The 19,905-nt window shown below is 42.8% G+C and overlaps 1 protein-coding gene and 2 pseudogenes across 1 annotated transcript; 2 read left to right on the top strand and 1 right to left on the bottom strand.

Moving 5' to 3' along the window:
* Positions 1 to 568: 568 nt before the first annotated feature.
* On the top strand, positions 569 to 3,323 carry LOC110502902 (membrane-associated progesterone receptor component 1). The gene is made up of 3 exons (XM_021581246.2): positions 569 to 941; positions 2,237 to 2,392; positions 2,856 to 3,323. The coding sequence occupies exons 1-3, from the start codon at positions 647 to 649 to the stop codon at positions 2,948 to 2,950; spliced, it is 546 nt and encodes a 181-aa protein (XP_021436921.1). The 5' UTR covers positions 569 to 646; the 3' UTR covers positions 2,951 to 3,323.
* Positions 3,324 to 6,400: 3,077 nt separating this feature from the next.
* Positions 6,401 to 14,017, top strand: LOC110502901 (annotated as a pseudogene).
* Positions 12,900 to 16,824, bottom strand: LOC110503132 (annotated as a pseudogene).
* Positions 16,825 to 19,905: the final 3,081 nt, after the last annotated feature.

Raw genomic sequence — 19,905 nt, 5'->3', positions numbered from 1 at the left:
GTCGCGAGACGTCCGTTAAACCCGATGACATGTTTCTGGCACGAGTTTAGCTTGACAACGTTGCCATGAAATGGCCTACTCGTGTGATCAGGGATTTCTACTGGAGAAGCAGTTTCTGCCTATCTTGATCCTGTACTGTATTGGATAAGGATATTAGACGTTAAAAGGAGTAGCTAGCTACAGTATGTGATGTCATTATTCAGAATGACGACAACGTCGTTATCAAGGTCCCATTTGTTTCGTCTTTTGATTCAAATAATGTAATAACAGTTTAATTGTTTGTTAATAAAAAATAAAATACATGCCCTACCCACCATGCAATACAAGATTGTCAGTATTCAATGAATTATAAGGTCATATTTGCTACCAAAATTCAGATCTGAATTAATGTATGCGCAGAACATTTTATATTGATTAAAATACATAGGATTGTTAAAGGCATCAAATTGATGTAATACATTTTTCAAAACACAAAGCCCATTGGTCAAAACGGCATAAGAGTTCATTTTTGGCGTCTGTGATTGGTGCATTGACACACACCCTCGATAAGCCTCATGTCCCAGTACAGTCACCAGTCAGCCACAGATGAAAGGGGGAACCTTATAATAAGTAATCTTTGGTACGTAGCCTACAGTCCCACCCAAACATGGCTGATACAGAGACAGCCGAGGAATCTTCTTCAGGAATTTTGCAAGAAATGTTCACGTCCCCGTTGAATTTGAGTCTGCTTGGCCTCTGCATATTTATTTTACTCAGAATCTTCTGCGGAGACAAGCCTGCAGATGTGGGCGAGGTTGAGGAACCTCTGCCTAAACTCAAGAACAGAGATTTCACTTTAGCGGAGCTGCAACCGTACGATGGGCTTCAAAATCGAAGAATTCTCATGGCTGTCAATTCAAAGGTGTTTGATGTAACCACAGGAAAGAAATTATACGGGCCAGGTAAAATAAGTTGTAGGCTATTTACATTGGTTATTTCTGCTCAAATGAATGGTTGGCGCAACTGTAGCCAAGTGGCTTGCCCAGTAAACTTAATAGATACGTGTCTTACTCTGTGTCTATTGAGTATGTGTATATTGAGTATGTGTATAACTAGTACGACCATTCTAAAACGCCACACCCCCTTCTTCATAAATCATTGCCCGCGATCGAATTTCACAACACGCGAGCTGTAGCCTCGAGAGACCGCTGACGTGCGTAGTTCTTCCTGACGTCGTTATTCCGGGTAATCAGAAACGGAACAACGGAGCCCTCTGGCGGAGGTGCTGCTACACAAGCTGCAACTGGAGTGTTCAACCGAGTTGGCATGTTCTAACCTCTCACGGAGTTGATTAATCATGCCCTACGCTATTACGCAAGCCCTCACGAGGAACACCCTCACTGAAAATATGTAGAAGTGGCATATATTCTCAGTCTGTATAATAGGGTAAACTATTTATCTTATTGAGGTTCCTCGCTTTTGAGGTGTGCCTCAGTTCTCTTCATGTCAATTCAGAACAAATAGCTTGAGGTGTAATGTTAAATTCAGCCAGACCAGAGTGTTGCACAAAGTAAGGCTTGTTGAGGCCTATTGAAGAGCAATAATAGGCCTACTGGCTGACTCTCATTCCAAGAATTCTTATCTTTCAGTCTCAACATCGAGAATAGAGGGCTTGTTGTTGGGCTATTTTTGAAGCCATCTGATCTTAGAATAGAGCAAGGTATGTCTGTTGGAGGGTGGAAGTTTAACTTTATTTTCACCAAATTTAAGAAACAGTGCATACTTGTTTCATTAACGGGGCAATTTGCAATTGCTACCTCAAATGTTGGACTTTTAAATGCATTATATAAATCCATTGATTGAGATAAAAGTTTGGTTCTTGAAGAACATAACTGATAAATGCATCATGTGCTTAGTTGTACCCATCAGAACCCCAAATATAAGCTTGTTTTACTCCAATGTTTGTAGACAAAGTAAGTAAACATGGTTAAAACAGTTTTATATAGTTTTAACATCATGGATGGTCAGTATTTGCATCCATAGCTCTGTCTATGAATTTGAGTGGGGTTAGAGTTCTCCAGCCTCATCCTTCTAATTTTTACCAAAACGGGCTGGGTGGGCGTATGCTTTTGTTTCCAACAGCTGATTGCTGCTTTAAATGGTAGTCATCAGCAAATGTATAAACCTTGACAAATAGTTTGTCTATTCACAATCACATTTTAAATTAATCTCTTTGTCTGTGTGTGTTGTTCTCCAGTGGGTCCATATGGATTGTTGGCTGGTAAAGATGCCTCCAGGGGCCTGGCCACTTTCTGTCTAGAGAAGGAGGCCCTGAAAGACACCCACGATGACCTCTCAGACCTCAATGCCATGCAACAGGAGAGCCTCAACGAATGGGAGACCCAGTTCACCCGTGAGTTAATGCACGAGTTGGTAGAAGTTGGTAAAAACACTTTAGATACTGTATTTTCAATTTCTACCTCTTGCAGTCAACATCACATGCACACACTCCACTCAACAGAATGTAGTGCAAACTGTTGATGCACCTCGTGGGGGTTTCTGTTTCTGCAGTCTGTTTCTGCTTCAGCCAACACCTCTTTGGTCTGTTGTTTTACTTGACTATGATAGAAGAGTTAGCTACAGCACATTCAGTATGGCACCATACCTGGGCATAATGTCGCAAACACTACTTCACATCAAACACTTTCAATCAATTACATTGAGTAGTGCTGTGAATTGAAACCCAGACATGGGAGGCAGTCTTTGTAGGCTAAGGCTAGTAATTACAATGTCCTAGAGCTCAGCTGTGGTGTCGTGTGTAGCGAATGTCTCTCAGGAACTCAATGTTCTTTTCTTCTACTTCCTGCCTTTTACAGAAAAGTATGACTATGTTGGCAAACTTCTGAAACCTGGAGAGGAACCCTCTGAGTACACTGATGACGAGGAGGTCAAGGACAAAAATAAGGACTAGAACTCACAAGTCCACACAGGAAATTCAGATGCTTTAATTATTTTGGATAATGTGATGCATGTTGGCTTGTGCTGCGGCCATTGAGCGAAATGCTTTGTCCTGGATGGCTTTTGCATTATATCAATGTCATGGACCATCACCTCTTATGCTATGTTCATATGCCACAGACCTTAAAGCCACAATCAGCAGTTGAAACAATAACAAAGCATTATCAAGCCCCTGTTTTAGGTTAAAAAAAATGTTTTTAAATGGATGCAGCGACTGACCATCCATGATATAAATGTATAGTTTTAACTATGTTTTTAGGCTAAAAGGGGTTTGTTTACATTTACTTTGTTTACACACATTGGAGTAAAATAAGCTTATATATTGGGTTCTAATGGGGTACGACATTTTAACTATTGAACTAAACTCGTGAGGCATTTATGTTATATTTGTCAAAAATTAAGGGGTTGATATCATTCAATTATAAGTCCAAAAGTAGATGTTACAACTGCAGATTGCCCCTTTAATTTACCAAAATGCACCAGATTTTTATGTTCAGGTTACAATAACTTTTGAATACCGTAGTGTTTTTGTAAAAGCAGTATACAGGTAGTATACACCTTTCTTGTATTTCTCTACATGTTTATTTTTTGTATATGGTGATGTTTTGTATGTGATCTTGCCGGATTGTTTCTATATTTTATTGTTCATTTAAACAAACAAACATCTTGGGCTACAATCTTGTGTGTATAAAACCAGTAGATGACGGTAATAACACAGAGGGGAACCACCAGGCCACCTAATGATGGCTGCCGGTGTGGCCATGAGGTGGGGGTAAGATGGTGGACTGGAAAAAAATGAGAAAATTGGAACATGTTTTGAGTGAATATGGATTGGTGGATCACACAGAACATTTGAAGAGCTACAGAAGCAAATTGAACGTGACCAGAGTGGGGATGAATTAACTGTGGTGGCAGGTGCGGTGAAGACTGCAGAGTTTGAGCCTCATCATGATGATAAAGATGATTCTAGCCCAGTGGGGATGAGATTTTTGGAGAGAATGGATCCTTGCCTTCTGGCAGACCCATATGTGATGTCAGGTTGGGGGGAGAAGAGGTTTGGGAATGTTAGGTCGGTGAAAGCGTCTTGAAGTGGAATCATTTCAATTTTTTGCGTTTCTGTCATCCAGAGGGAGTATGTACTCCGCATCACATGACTGAGGACAAGAACTGTGACTTGCTTTCCTCTCTGGAGCAGGGCGCCGCTGAAAGGAGAGAACTGGAGTGCCGTTAAGTGTTGAGGAGGATCAAATGAAGTTAAAGATTCTCAGTGTCTGTGACGCCCGCCGTTTGGTGTGACGCAGACCCGGTGGAGAGTGATGAAACTGAGAAGACACTGTCTGCACTACTGAGTTTTTACCAAATAAAGTCAAGTAATGATGTCCGTTATCCAATGAGAGCTTTTGTCCCAAACCCATTACAGTATTGTAGGTGTCAAGGTTATAGTCATGTTGTAGGAGGGAGATTCCTAGATGTGAGAAGTGTGCAGTAGGAAATGAGACAGGAATGTGTAGTTTCTGTGGAAAAAGTTGTGTATAAACTGTAGGGGTAACCATGGTGCTGGAGATCAGAGGTGTCTGGTGAGCGAAAGGCAGGTTGAGGTTGCCAGGATCAGAGTAGTGCAGAAGGTGTCATGCTGAGGTAGTGAAGAGAGTAGTAGAGGAAGATGGGTCCAAGGTGAGGGATCCTAAGAGGATCCCTGTGAGTAGGCCAATAGAGAGTGATAGGAATAACGTGCTTCTGTAAGTTTTTTTTTTGTTTTTTTGTGTGTTCATTGCCATTGCTGTCAACTTTACCGCAGGAATGGATCATGGATCACAGAGGATAGATGTTGTGGTGGCAGCTGCAGAGATGTACTTGGGTGTACGAGATTTTACTGAAGAAGAGTTACAAGGTGTTTTGAACGATAGTGTCCCGTCCTTCCAGGCTGCTGGCCTTGTGTCGGATCAGCCAAAGTAGTGGAATAGTGGTGTAGGGTTAGTTGGAAGGACAGTTTTTTTTTCACAAAGTGTAATGAATTCATACTACAGAATAGTAGGCTGATGCACAGACAATACAATAGGTGGCTGCATGCATCTATAACATTTGTTTGCGGACCACCATAATACCAAAGAAGAAGAAGGCAGAGGTTGGATGGTGCGTTGAGTAAAGTTTATGGAAATTAGTGTAAAACTGTAGCATTGAAGAATGGCGCAAAACGGGTTAAAGTTGTTCATAAAGATAAGACTCGGTTTGATAATGCCTCGTTCTTGTTGGAGTCATTTTTCATAGATAAAAATGTGATTTTGGGAGATCCATTTGCGGTCAAGGAGAGAGTGGAGGGTGTACTGGGAAAGGTGGAGTCAATCAAACTGACCAGGAGTGGTATGGTATTGATTTATTGTATATCACAAGAACAAAAATAAACTGTCTCTGGGAGTTATCAGAGTATGATGTAGAAAGCTTTGATTTTTTGAACAGGGTGTCATCTCTGGCGTTGTGGTGGAAATTAAGGCTGAAAATCTAAAGCACCACGTTCCACGTACCAGGAGTGGTGGATGCAAGTCCATTGAACCTTATGGTGAATGGATGAAACAGTGGCGACCTGTAATTTTTTGCCTGTTGCATGTTATTTTGGCATTAATACGTGTCACAAATTATTTTTCAGACAATGTAAAATACATATATTGAGTTAATAAAGCCGCATACAAGCTTTCTTAAGGTAGCTCCGAAATACAAGTGTTTCAGCCTAGCTCAGTGCTTTCTGTGGTGGAGGGGCAGCCAGCGGAAAATACAGAGTGTAGGGGTTGGTAATCTGCTCTAGGGAAGACATCCTCCTCCCTCATGTGGTACCCTTCCTGCAGGCTCATCCTGACATGACCCTCCAGCATGACAATGCCACCAGCCATACTTCTCGTTCTGTGCGTGATTTCCTGCAAGACAGGAATGTCAGTGTTCTGCCATGGCCAGCGAAGAGCCCGGATCTCAATCCCATTGAGCACGCCTGGGACCTGTTGGATCAGAGGGTGAGGGCTAGGGCCATACCCCCCAGAAATGTCCGGGAACTTGCAGGTGCCTTGGTGGAAGAGTGGGGTAACAACTTACAGCAAGAACTGGCAAATCTGGTGCAGTCCATGAGGAGGAGTACTGCAGTACTTAATGCAGCTGGTGGCCACACCAGATCCTAACTGATACTTTTGATTTTGACCTCCCCTTTATTCAGGGACACATTATTAAATTTCTGTTAGTTACATGTCTGTGGAACTTGTTCAGTTTATGTCTCAGTTGAATCTTATGTTCATACAAATATTTACACATGTTAAGTTTGCCGAAAATAAACACAGTTCACAGTTTGAGGATGCTTCTTTTTTTGTTGATTTTATTTACATTAGAAGTGCCCATCCAAGAAGGCTCAAGGTCATTGGCCACAGATAAAATTACTTCAAATCACATTATATCTACCGTAGCTTTCATTGGACTGATCATGTCAACATTATACTTTCAAAATCTTAGCTAGCAAGCTAGACAAGCAGTCATCATCATGAATCACGTTGACAATCTACTAGCAAAACCTTTTTAATCCTTGTCATATGAAGAGAAATGATAGACCAAACGTGTCGGTGCTCATTGGCCATTGGATCTAAACATTACACAACAAGTTGGAAATCGCAAATTCAACAATGAGTGGTTTGAAATGAATCAGTGGCCAACGGCAAGCGTTGCAAAGCAATCACTATTTTGCTTCCCCTGTTATTCGGTGGAGAGTGTGTGTAGTCCAAATCTGGGTTAAGGGTCTCTTTTCCAAGCTTAAAAGGATAAACATTCACACTCAACACTGTGGGCCAGAAAAGGTTGACAGCATGACTTCTGCCGCGTTCAAAACAACTGGAAAGTCAGAACTGGGAAATCTCAGACTACAGTGAGTACAAGACAACTGGGAACTCATAAAAAAAACTATCTCCAGCTGGGAAAATACATTTTCAACGGACATCCAACTCGGAATTCCACGTCGGGAACACGGGCCTCTTTCTAGAGCTCCGACCTGAAGATCACTGACGTCATGATTTGACCTTGTTTTTTTCCAGAGTTCACAGTTGTCTTGAAAGCACCATAAATCCAGAGAATGCCAAATGCCTTTAAGTTCCTCAGTTTTCACCCCACATGGAAGGTGGCTGCATTGCACCTATAACGTATTGTAATGAAACAGCAGGGAGCAGGTCTCGAACCCTAGATCTTCGATCCCGAAGTCCGGGGCGCAATCGATTGTGCCGCAAAAACATGCTCATGCAGCAGGGTCGATTTCGGCGGTTATAAACCCAGGGTCGTTACACTACTCCCTCCTTTGAAAGAGCACGTTCTCGCGCTAGCTTGCGTCTCTACATCGTACAGGAACGCGCTCACCGGCCAGGCACACGCACTGTCGTGGATGCGAGGTCCGATCACTTCTGACACCAATGTAATGAAACAGGCAGGGAGCAGGTCACGAGCCCTCGACCTTCTAGCCCAAGGTCCGGCGCGCTATCAACAGTGCCGCAAAAGCATTCTCGTGCGGTAGAGTCGATTTCCACCCAGGGTCGTTACAGTATGTTTGCGGACTGCCATAATATCATAGAAGAAGAAGAAAAAAAACAACCGCCACCACAGTAGAACATATTTGCCACCACCAGTGACTGAAGAACCAAGCCGGTACCCCAAAAAATATTTGAATCCGGAACTTATTGTACAGTACTTGTTGTAGTGGGGATCTATTTGACGCCCTTAAGTATTTCCGGAAATAACACATGCAGGGGTAATCTTTACATAACGTTTGTCATTAAGATACTACACATCTTGGAGGTAAGATAATATATTTGTATTGGTGCTATTTGGACACGATTTGTGTGACTGTCATCAAGACCATGCCACCAAATGGTTTAAACTAAATTGACAAGGCGACTAGCTAGCATAGCTAACTTTTCTGTGGTCCATCGAGCGACAGCAATACAAGTTGTCTCTGCGCTCTTGTACGTTAAATTGTAAATGATTTGCTTTAATATATTTTAGAAACTCATCAAGATAAAGATTTTAATACTGTGCTGGAGAAAAACTAAATTGTAGCTCTCGTTGACGCGCAATATCCAACGCGTGCGCATGGACCAGAGCTAAAAAAGCTAGCTAGGCTAACGTCTGGCGAGTTGTTGACATTATAAATACCTGTTAGTTAACGTTAACAGTGAAAGAAAGTTATTGTTCGCTAGCATTATTTCTCTTCAATGCCTCTAATATTTTATGCTGTTTACCGCTCGTTTTACAGTGACGACATACCTGCACTCAAGCATGAATGTGAACCAGGGCCAGGGGACAGTGGGTAGCGACCCGTTGATTCTGGCTACCGCTGGATATGACCACACAGTGCGGTTCTGGCAGGCCCACAGCGGCATCTACACCTGGACAGTCCAGCACCAAGACTCGGTATCCTTACCGTCACTTGCTTCACACGAATTTATCAAGACCTTTCTTGCAGATTAAGCCTTCATTTCGTTTCTAGACCAGCTGTTGTTGTAACAACTTAGAAAGTGCTCAAAGTCTCCAACTCCTGGAGAAATTTTTGTGAACACCCCAGTGAGCACCATACTTTTAAAATATGTATTTTGCTCATAGGGATGTTGTTTCACAATGACTATAGCTAGCTACCTTTTAATATGTATGTTGTTGCACAATGATTATAGCTAGCAACCTTTTAATTATATTCTTAACCAGTACTTTCAGCAAGTGAACTCCCTCGAAGTTACTCCCGACAGAAGTATGATTGCAGCTGCAGGTTTGTTCAGAAATAAAATATGCAAAACCATAAATATAATTATCATAATTAATGTGGGCTTGACTGTGTCTTTTGTTCTATTCCAAAGGTTACTAACACATCCGTATGTGTGATCTAAACTCCAATAACCCAACCCCGGTCATAAACTATGACGGCGTCAGTGGGCTGGATCGCTGGATGTACACAGGAGGAGAGGACTGCATGGCTCGCATCTGGGACCTGAGGTACTGTTGATAATACTGTCTGCCTGCCTGTGGGCCATGTTATGGCATTCTTACCAAGCTGAACATTGCTCTGGTCCAAGATCAAGGAACCTGCAATGCCAGTGGATCTTTCAGGTCAATGCTCCCATCAACTGTGTGTGTGTCTTCATCCCAACCAGGTAAGTCAGTGCCTGCGGTCCAAACACATAAAAGACACACCCTATCCCGTCACTTGTTCAACCTGCGATGATTGTGTTTTCAGCCACCGGTGGCTTGTGGGTGCTTTATATGCTTCACATTCAATTATGAGTGCATGTCTACTTATATTAAATATATGATTATTAATATATGCCTACTGTATGATAGCTAGCAAATTAATTAGCTAACTAACGTTAGCCTGGGTGTGTCTTTTGGACTGCAAAACTGATTTAATATATGCCACCACTAGAGGGTGCACTGTTACTGGACTGTCAGCGTTGTACTGTTAACTGTTGATAAACACCTAGGCTAATCCTAACTTTCTTTAAACTCTGTTTATTGTATCTAATTGATTCTCAATCGGGCTTGTGCATTTTCCAGGCTGACTTGATCGTGGGGGATGAGCGGTGTGATCCTTATCTGTGATCTGAAGACCGATCACAATGAGCAGCTTATTCCTGAAGCAAAAGTGTCCATCAACTCAGTCAACATCGACCCTGACACCACCTACATGGCAGCAGTCAATAGCTCGGTCAGTATGCTTAACAAGTGAATTATATTATACTGGACTGTACACTCTTAATACATAATATACACTGAACATAAATATATATGCAAGGTGTTTGTTTCATGAGCTGAAATAAAAAATGTTCCATATGCACAAAAAGCTTATTTCTCTCAAATGTTGTGCCCAATTATGTTTACATCCCTGTTGTGGCATATCAAGAAGCTGATTAAACAGCATAACCATTACACAGGTGCACCTTGTGCTGGGGGACAATAAAAGGCCACTCTAAAATGTGCAGTTTTGTCACACAACACAATGTTACAAATGTCTCAAGTTGAGGGAGCATGCAATTGGCATTCTGACTGCAGGAATATCCACCAAAGCTGTTGCCAGAGAATTGAATATTCATTCCTCTATCATAAGCTGCATCCAACATCGTTGTAGAGAATTTGGCAGTACATCCAACCAGCCTCACAACCGCAGACCACGTGTAACCACACCAGCCCAGGACCTCCACGTCCGGTTTCTTCACCTGCGGGATCATCTGAGAACAGCCACCCAGACAGCTGATGAAACTGTGGGTTTGCACAATCCCGGTTTCAACAGTATCGGGCAGATGGCAGACAGAGTGTATGGCGTTGTGTGGGAAAGCGGTTTGCTGATGTCAACGTTGTGAAAAGAGTGCCCCATGTTGGCAGTGGGGTTATAGTATGAGCAGGCATAAACTACGGACAAGAACACAATTGCATTTTATCACAGGCAATTTAAATTCAGAGATACCGTGACGAGATCCTGAGGCCCATATTCATGTCATTCATCTGCTTCCATCACCTCATGTTTCAGCATGATATTGCACGGCCCCATGTTGCAAGGATCTGTACACAATTCCTGGAAGCTGAAAATGTCCCAGTTATTCCATGGTCTGCATACTCACCAGACATGTCACCCAATGAGCATGTTTGTGATTCTTTGGATCGACATGTACAACAGCGTGTTCCAGTTCCCGCCAATATCCAGCAACTTCACACAGCCATTGAAGAGGAGTGGAACAAAATTCCACAGGCCACAATCAACAGCCTGATCAACTCTGTGAAGGAGATGTGTCACGCTGCACGAGGCAAATGGTGGTCACACCAGATATTAACTGGTTTTCTGATCCACGGCCCTACTTTTTTTCTAAAGGTATATCTGACCAACAGATGCATGTCTATATTCCCAATGATGTGAAATCCATAGATTAAGGCCTAATGAATGTATTTCAATTGACTGATTTCCTTATATGAACTGTAAGTCAGTAAAATCTTTGAAATTGTTTCTATTTTTGTTCAGTGTGGTAATTGTGATCTCGCTCTACCTCACAGGGAAACTGTTATGTGTGGAACCTGGCAGGAGGGATGGGTGACGAGGTGACACAGCTCATCCCCAAAACCAAGATCCCTGCTAATAAGCACTACTCCGGCCGCTGCAAATTCAGCCGTGATTCTACGTGAGTACAACACACACACACCTCTTTTAAGGAATGTGTGCATAATACAACCTATACTAATCTGTAGTAGTCAGATTTGATTGAATGTCTTGTATAGTAAGTTTTTTTTTTGTGACTTAACTGTGTTTTTCCCAACAGGCTGCTGGAGACCTGCTCGACAGACCAGATGTGTAAGAGGAGGATGTCTAACTACTCTCTGACGGAGTTGAGCATGGAGTAACAACCCTGGCGAGACGTCTCAAGGCTTGATGTGGGACTGTGCCTTCTCTGGAGACTCACAGTACGTTGTGACAGGTCAGTGCTAAGTTGTATTATGGTAATACTATGATCATTACTAAATGAGTTGTGTATTGACACGATCTAGCTCTGTTCCTGGAAAGCTACCATCCTGGAGGTTTTCACTCCAACCCTAATCTAGCGCATCTGATTCTAATTATTAGCTAGTTGATAAACTTAATCAGATTAGTTACAACTGGGGTTTGAGCAAAAAACGTACAGGAGGGTAGCTCTCCAGGGACAGGATTGAAGTGAAAACGTGCAGGAGGGTAGCTCTCCAGGGACAGGATTGAAGTGAAAACGTGCAGGAGGGTAGCTCTCCAGGGTTGACGTGAAAACGTACGCGGGAGTAGCTCTCTAGGGACAGGGTTGAAGTGAAAACCCACAGGAGGGTAGCTCTCTAGGGACAGGGTTGAAGTGAAAACCCACAGGAGGGTAGCTCTCTATGGACAGGGTTGGAGAGACCTGATCTAGAGTGAATGATCGTTTTGCGTTTGAAAGTGACTGACTTCCTTCCTAGTGTGGCTAGATTGACTTAACGATTAATAAATGTGTGATGTATGTGTTACAGCCTCTTCTGACAACCCGGGACGGCAGTGGTGTGTGGAGACTGGGGAGATTAAGAGGGAATACAGCGGCCATCAGAAGGCTGTGCTGTGTCTGGGCTGATGAGGAGGAGCTACTCTATAGCGAAGCTCTGTGACTGTAGATAAATATCCTCCTGTCTATGTTTGTCTCACAGCTTCTGCTTGCACAAAAGTTGATTATTTATGAGGGGAGGGGCTGTTTTTATATTTGTCAAAAGGACTACATTCAGGGAGAGTGTCATGGCCTTGTTTGTCTTATAGCTTGGACAAGGAGTTTCGTGATGGGCCACAGCTTGATGAATGTATTTAAATTCACTAACTTAATCAAAGGTGACAGGTCTCAAAAGTTAAGTCTTTAAAAAATCTGATGGATATCTGGAAAGAGGACTGCATCCCACCAGTGACTGTTCATGATATAACAGGGCTGCATCCCACCAGTGACTGTTCAGGATATAACAGGGCTGCATCCCACCAGTGACTGTTCAGGATATAACAGGGCTGCATCCCACCAGTGACTGTTCATGATATAACAGGGCTGCATCCCACCAGTGACTGTTCAGGATATAACAGGGCTGCATCCCACCAGTGACTGTTCAGGATATAACAGGGCTGCATCCCACCCGTGACTGTTCAGGATATAACAGGGCTGCATCCCACCAGTGACTGTTCAGGATATAACAGGGCTGCATCCCACCCGTGACTGTTCAGGATATAACAGGGCTGCATCCCACCAGTGACTGTTCAGGATATAACAGGGCTGCATCCCATGTGTGATCGTACAGGATATGATGAATTCCAGTAACGAGACTAACTGGTTTGCAACATTTACTCTGTGGTGCTTTTGTCTTGATACTCTTGTTTTTTTTTAGTGTTAAGTGTTAGCATCTTTCCATTTTCTTTCTTTTTAGTACCCTAATTAAGAGAATCTGTACACAACTTGGTCATTAACTTTAACTTTAAAATTAACTTAAGACATTCCAGCAAGAGGAGGCATAGGAGGGACTAAGGTGGCAGGGGCTGCAGTATTGAGAGTGAAAGCCGGCTCCTGTTCCCCGGTTGTATTCAGTGTTTTCTGGAGCCGGCGACACTCCGGTTTCTTAGCAGGGATGAGAAGTAGCACTTTGTTTCCATGATCAGTGCTGGTATGTGCTGCCTGAGACCGGATGATGCAGGTCACTCCGGCAGGTAGTAGAAGCAGACAAACACACAGATGTTACTGGGGAAGCAGATGTCTATGCAGAAGTAGACTAGACACTGTTTACCTGGACCTTCACAGAGAGAGAAGGTCTGTTACTGAACAGGCAGTTTGGGTGAAAAGACCAACAAAACCCCAAAGTATGCAAGTCATAACTACTGCCTGCTAATGGAACCGCATCTCCATTGAGTTTTACTCACTTGGTGATTCAGAGTAGCAAATTCATCCTCTGAAATAGTTGGCTATCAGTGCTCTCTGCTATAGAGAGAGTTCGATACTGTATTGGTCATCTACCTGCTGTAGTTAGGTAGCAGTGAGTTCAGCCTAAAGGTTGTTCTTATTTACTGCTGTGACTTTGTAAAGGTCACACACCACTTTTTTAGGATTATGTTTCTCACGCTGTTCTGGAAAGATCTGCCAGCACACAGACTGGGAGCTGCTCTATTCTGGAAACATCTGCAAGCACACAGACAGGGAGCTGCTCTATGCTGGAAACCTCTGCCAACACAGACAGGGAGCTGCTCTATTCTGGAAACATCTGCAAGCACACAGACAGGGAGCTGCTCTATTCTGGAAACATCTGCCAGCACACAGACAGGGAGCTGCTCTATGCTGGAAACATCTGCCAGCACACAGACGGGGAGCTGCTCTATGCTGGAAACCTCTGCCAGCACACAGACATGGAGCAAGGAACTTGTTTAACAAAAGGGCTCAGGTCTTTGCTTTGACTATTGACTTCTCAGAATTTAATATAACATTTGACACACTTTAAAATAAAATGCTTCACAGTTTCATCTTTAATGCTTATGTCATTGTAAATGCCAAGGCAAGTGAATGTGTATTTAGCATGTAGCTAATGATGTGAAGAAGGGTAGTCCCACTCCCTGGTCTCACCGTTTTGTCTCCTGGTCCAGTGGATGGAGCTGTTTTGACACAGGGCCTATAGAGGCTCCTCCAGGGTGGACACGTCCACCTGACTGCCCCCCATCACCCCCAGAAACTCTGTCTGTCTCTGGGTCTCATTCCCCAACAACACCAACTGACTCTCCTGGCAGGAGATGATCACATTTGTAATTGTTGGAGCACATTATTTCAGGATTATTAGGAATGATGAGAATAAGCAACATGTACACCAGAGGAGTTTGATTGAACTCAGTGGTTTTTCAAACGACAAATAAAAATGGTGTAAATTAACATATAATGACAGAATGGTTCAAAATAGCTGTTGCAGACAAACTCAAGGTGTAATTATAGTGCAGTATCTTTATTAGATCACTTCAGTGGTCTGCCAGGTTATTGTCTCAGCTCTGGTCTCTCTCATTTGGCACAAAGACCATTTAGTAATTGCACCATGTACACTATTGATGAGTCCGATAGGGACCACTTAACATGCCGTTATGCCTGAGCAAACCTTCTAACAACCTGTTTCCCTCCACTCTGAAGAGCATTGTGCTGCAGAATGAAGAGATTGACCCCAGAAAGGCCCAGCATTAAGTCTATCCAGTAAATCAGACACTGAATGACCACAATCAGTGGGTGGGTCTGATGCTAAAGTCTAGTTTTATGAGATACTTGATACCATGCGAGTCACATCTCAAACGACTCCGATACCATGAGAAAAGCATGAAACACTTAGGATTTTGACATATCTTTTGAGAGAGCTATTCTATGTAAGTAACTTAAGTCTATACAACCAATGAATGATTGAGTCCAGCTGCAGTGGCCCTTCACTATGAGGTAAATGACATGAGTAGCTTCATCACACACGAGCTCTTGTGAATAGATTAATTAGCCTAGGCCTAAATTAGATAACCATTATTCAATTTGATCTGAGCAAGTAATCATCTCATGAAGTAAAATAACTAATGAATAGGCAGCAAGGACACAGCTGGATGTCATCATGGCCCTGTAGATTCACAGTTCCACAGCAGAAAAGCACCCCATCCATTCTGTAATGACCATTGACCACACATAACCAAAAAGCATACCTCATTAAAAGTGGTCCTCTGCCAGATTTGCTCTTTCCTCGCTAACCAACCATAGTTTCTCCTCTTTCTCCAGTACAGCGATGCCTTAACAAACCAAGTAGTCCTCAAACAGTGGCCATTGTGCAGGTCTGAGCCTCACTGCTGTCCCAACCTGTAAGGGGATCCAGGGGAGGGAGGGGGCTAGGAGGATCAGATGCCCTGAGGAATTCAGTCCTAGAGAGGCTCACTACACTATAAGCATGTAAGGCCCCCCTCTGGACTGGGAGAGGAGAGGGATGCCAAAATCAACACCCCTAAATCCGATAGGGTCTGGCTGGGTATGGAGAGGGAGGCAGAAGTGGCACTAAGCTATGAGTCCCTTCCTATGATCCACCCCTACTGCCACTTCACACATTAGCAGCAACAGTGTGACTCACCTCAGCTCCAATAAAAACAAAGGTTGGTTTGGAGAGTGGCTGACACAGTAAGCTGTTTCTGCATACCCTTTAGTTGTTGCCATGCCAATTTAAGTCCCAAAACGGCATAGTTCCTCTGAGACTCATATGATGTGAAATCCAAAGTAGTATGTTTCATACGCTGTTATAAATTGAAAGAGTGACCATCTATACCTGTTGCGTTGATAGCTGGAGGAGGGAGTGCACATTTTCAGAATCAGATCTCTCCATCTTACGCAGGAAGCAAGTATCCCGGTTCTCAGTCTTGTAACATATCAAACCCTGCACAAACATGAGTCAGTTCAGTGAAGTGTTGTTGAATACCGAGAAACAGCCACACCAATAGAATGGTTGGAGCTTGTCTCAGTTCAATAAACTTTCAACTCAGAAAAGTCTTCCTACATGTTTGACATCAAAGAGCACAGTGGACGTGTGGTTGGCCTGTGAGGTCACCAGGTTGTTGTGCTTGCCCACCAATGCTGATCGGTTGATCAGGGTTCCAGTCTGATCCGGAACTGTGATTCTAACAACCTGTAAAGACTACAGTAGAGGGATAGGTTTACTCAGTGTAAACTCACTATCAACATTGTGATTGTACAAGTGTGAGCGAATATTTTGTCCATCAACTACAGTCATGTGTGCTTCTATGCTTGATTGGGCTACAGCAACTCATAGTTTAAATGCCAGATACAAAGCACTGCGTTCCGACAGGTGAATCAGATGTGAGTTGTCTCTCCTACCTCTTCGTCTGGATGTCTGAGTCATAGATGCCCCGTGACGCTGAGGGCGATGATGACAAGGAGGAGAGTGGCACCGAGGGTCACCCAGAATGCCTTGTGTGGGAACCGGTAGGACACTGCTGGACCGTTGAGGATGAGACCATTCACAACGACAGCTTATCACAATCTACATAGTCATTCTTGTCTGGGTGGGTGTCTGTTTATGGATTCAACAATATTGTTGACTTCAACAACACATTTTCTACAGTTGAAATGACCCACCTATACTCTGAGTACAGCACAAATAATATCACAACTTTGTATTTCTATGAAAATGACCTTTCCAAGAGCAATATGTAATAAAAACAAACTTGAGTCCAATAAAAAAATCATAATTTTGCCACAGATCATTTAAAGCACCACTGAGGTACAGATGAATCCCACTCCTACCACACATTGTGAGTCCTCCAACCTGCCAGTTTCTGAGCGTTTCCAGCACCTCACCATCCTGCGTCTCCTGACTTCTCTCACTAACTTCACCCTTCTCTCAACTATCTGCATGGAGCTGTGGTCATGACCAGCACTGAGACGCTCTGCGATACACCTGGTCAACTTCTCTCTCTCCAGACCCGTCTCCCCCTCTCACAGAAACACACGGGTGACAGGCCAAACCCTTCAGCTGGCTACCCTCACCCCAGACAATGGACAAAGGGGCGAGACAAACTCACCTCTGTGGACAGGCTCTGTCAGCCAGGGCAGGGTTATATGAGGAACGGTCCAGGTCGATGAAAGGTCGAGGTGACTTGAAGAGCTGTAGTGTTAATAACACCAGGGTCCAGCGCAATCCACAGGGTAGGCTTTGATTTTGGAAAAAGTATGTGTTTATTTTTTTGTTTGACTTGGGTCAAGGTGAATACCGATAATAGTTTGATTATTGTATTGGCAGTACAGACATGTATTATAGACACTAAGTTGTAGGGGTATTTATTAGAGAGGGGTAAAGAAAGCTTTTGTTCAGGCGCCAGGCAGGTATTAACCATGCCGAAAGGAAAAGAGTAGACTAGAGAGAACCACTACCAGACCCACACACATCAGCAGAAGAGACTGCCTAGAGTGTAGCCTGTTTACCAGATAGCCAGTGGAGAGAAAAGAGAATACACACCATATAAAACCCACATCACAGCACAGGGGTAACCCAAACAAAAATACCTCATACAATAATACTAATAATGGCATAGCAATTCAACAGCAACTTCATACAAGAACGAACCCAGTCATCAACATAGGATTTGCAATAATCTGTATTAATTTCTAGTGGATGAGTGCAAAGGGTATGAATGTGGGGGGTGTTCATCGACACAACAAAGGCCTTAAAAATGTCCAGTCTTCTCGGCCACATGTCATTAGTACATCTCAATACAGTTCACATAACAATACACAATTTGCAAGCAACCTCCCTTTTAACTGAAATGTCCAAATACTTCTGGCAGGGCAATAATAGTCCAGCTCTAATGAACTTCAATGGGAAGTGCATTGGAAAAATAGAGAGTCTGTTGCATGGTAAAGCACTGGAACGATAGAGGGAAGAGAAAAAGAGAAAGAGAACAAGAGAGATCTTAGCTGTGGTCTTCAGGCGTGCAGGTGTACTGTCTGACTGTCCGATGGTTTGTATGTTAAAGCTTCGCAACAATGTTGCTACTAATCCATGCGATCCATAACGGGCGCGGTCCCAAACGAAAACAACCACGACCTAGAGCAATTACACCGATGATTGAGTTAAACACTCTATAAACTACACACGCTGAAAACAAACAAAACTTCTGCAGCACAGCACACACAATCAAACTGTCGCGCCACCAAAGAGCCCCTCCCCAAAGAGCTGAACGAGCTCTCTTTATTTTCTCCTTCCTTACTGCTCATGCGCTCTTAAAGTGGCAATGCACGGTGAAGGCTCCGTGCAGATTTCGCCACAAAGTTACTAAGACTTACATTTCAATAAACACACTTAACAAGACAGTTGATTATTTTGCAAACCCATAACCTTCAAATCGAATGGGAACAAATAAAATGTAGTTATATCTTAACATTTACAATACATCAGGATACAATATAAGAGTATAAGCCAGTTTTTAAGTATACACCCTCAGATGAATGGGTAATGTAAACTGGAAAAAACAACTCAGCATTGGTACAGGGAACATGACAGTGGACAACATTAGATATATCATTCCTGATTCATTGTTAGTGCACTCCAGTATTCTGTATTTCTGCATAGCTCTCTGCCTTAGATCAATATTTAGTGACATGTGATTGCAAATGTTAGCACACAGATGAGGGAGTGCGTCCACATTTCCCATGACTGTGCTTGAGATCATTGCTACAGAGGGATGTTGAGCAAAGGATACAGGCCTTGCCCTTTTCCCTCTTCACACAGCACAGACCTTTCTCTGCTATTTCCCGAACAACTCATTTGAATTTTTTTTTTATCAACACTGGAAATCAGGAGTGGCTAACTCGCCCTGGAGAACTAATGGATGTGTAGGGCAGGTTTTTGTTCCAGCCTTGCGATTTGTTTCCTTTTTTTGCTGCTGAATCTATGCGGTATAATGCAGCAGGGCTGGAACAAAGGCTTGCACACCCAGTAGCGCTGCAGAAAGAGTCAGCTACATCTGCTGTAAATCTTGAATATATATTCAGAATATCTATAGCACACTGTAGTTAAAATAACTTCAATCTATACTGAACAAAAATATAAACCCAACATGCAACAATTTCAAATATTTTACTGAGTTCATAAGAAAATCAGTTAATTTAAATAAATAAATTAGGCCCTAATCTATGTATTTTACATGACTGATATGCATCTTTTATTTATTTTTTATTCAACTAAGCAAGTCAGTTAACAACAAATTCTTATTTACAATGACAGCCTTGGAACAGTGAGTTAAATGCCTTGTTCAGGGGCAGAACAACAGATTTGTACCTTGTCAGCCCTGGGATTCAATCTAGCAACGTTTCGGTTACTGGCCCAAAGCTCTAACCACTAGGCTACCTGCCGCCCCATCTGTTAGTTACAGATACCTTAAAAACTAACCAGTCAGTATCTGGTGTGACCACGATTTGTCTCATGCAGCGAGACACATCTCCTTCAAATAGAGTTGATCAGGCTGATCACACCTGATGGTAAATTTAGTCACTACTACAGTTTGGCGTGATGGTAACATTCTTACATTTTTGATTAGACGACCAGTGTTGGAATCGCAGCCTGCAACATGTAACGTCATAAATACATTGACATTTCGTTTCGACGGTGGATTAAAGTACAGATTTGTATACATTAGTGTAGTTTGTTTCCTGAAGTCTTCGTATTATAGAAGCGGTTGATTCTCTTATATTCCTGAATTTTCACATCCAGAACCCAGAAACACACAGGGATTTCAGACGCACATAGTCCTTAATGCTCTTTTATAATCAATCAATATTAACCAGTCATCAATCCAGACTCAAGTCTCACTGAGATAAAACCTATTAAGACTGG

The sequence above is a fragment of the Oncorhynchus mykiss genome, chromosome 23 (assembly GCF_013265735.2).
Source record: "Oncorhynchus mykiss isolate Arlee chromosome 23, USDA_OmykA_1.1, whole genome shotgun sequence".
Lineage (NCBI taxonomy): Eukaryota > Metazoa > Chordata > Actinopteri > Salmoniformes > Salmonidae > Oncorhynchus > Oncorhynchus mykiss.
Note: the sequence above shows the minus strand (reverse complement) of the source record. Positions and strands in the feature narration are given on the sequence as shown.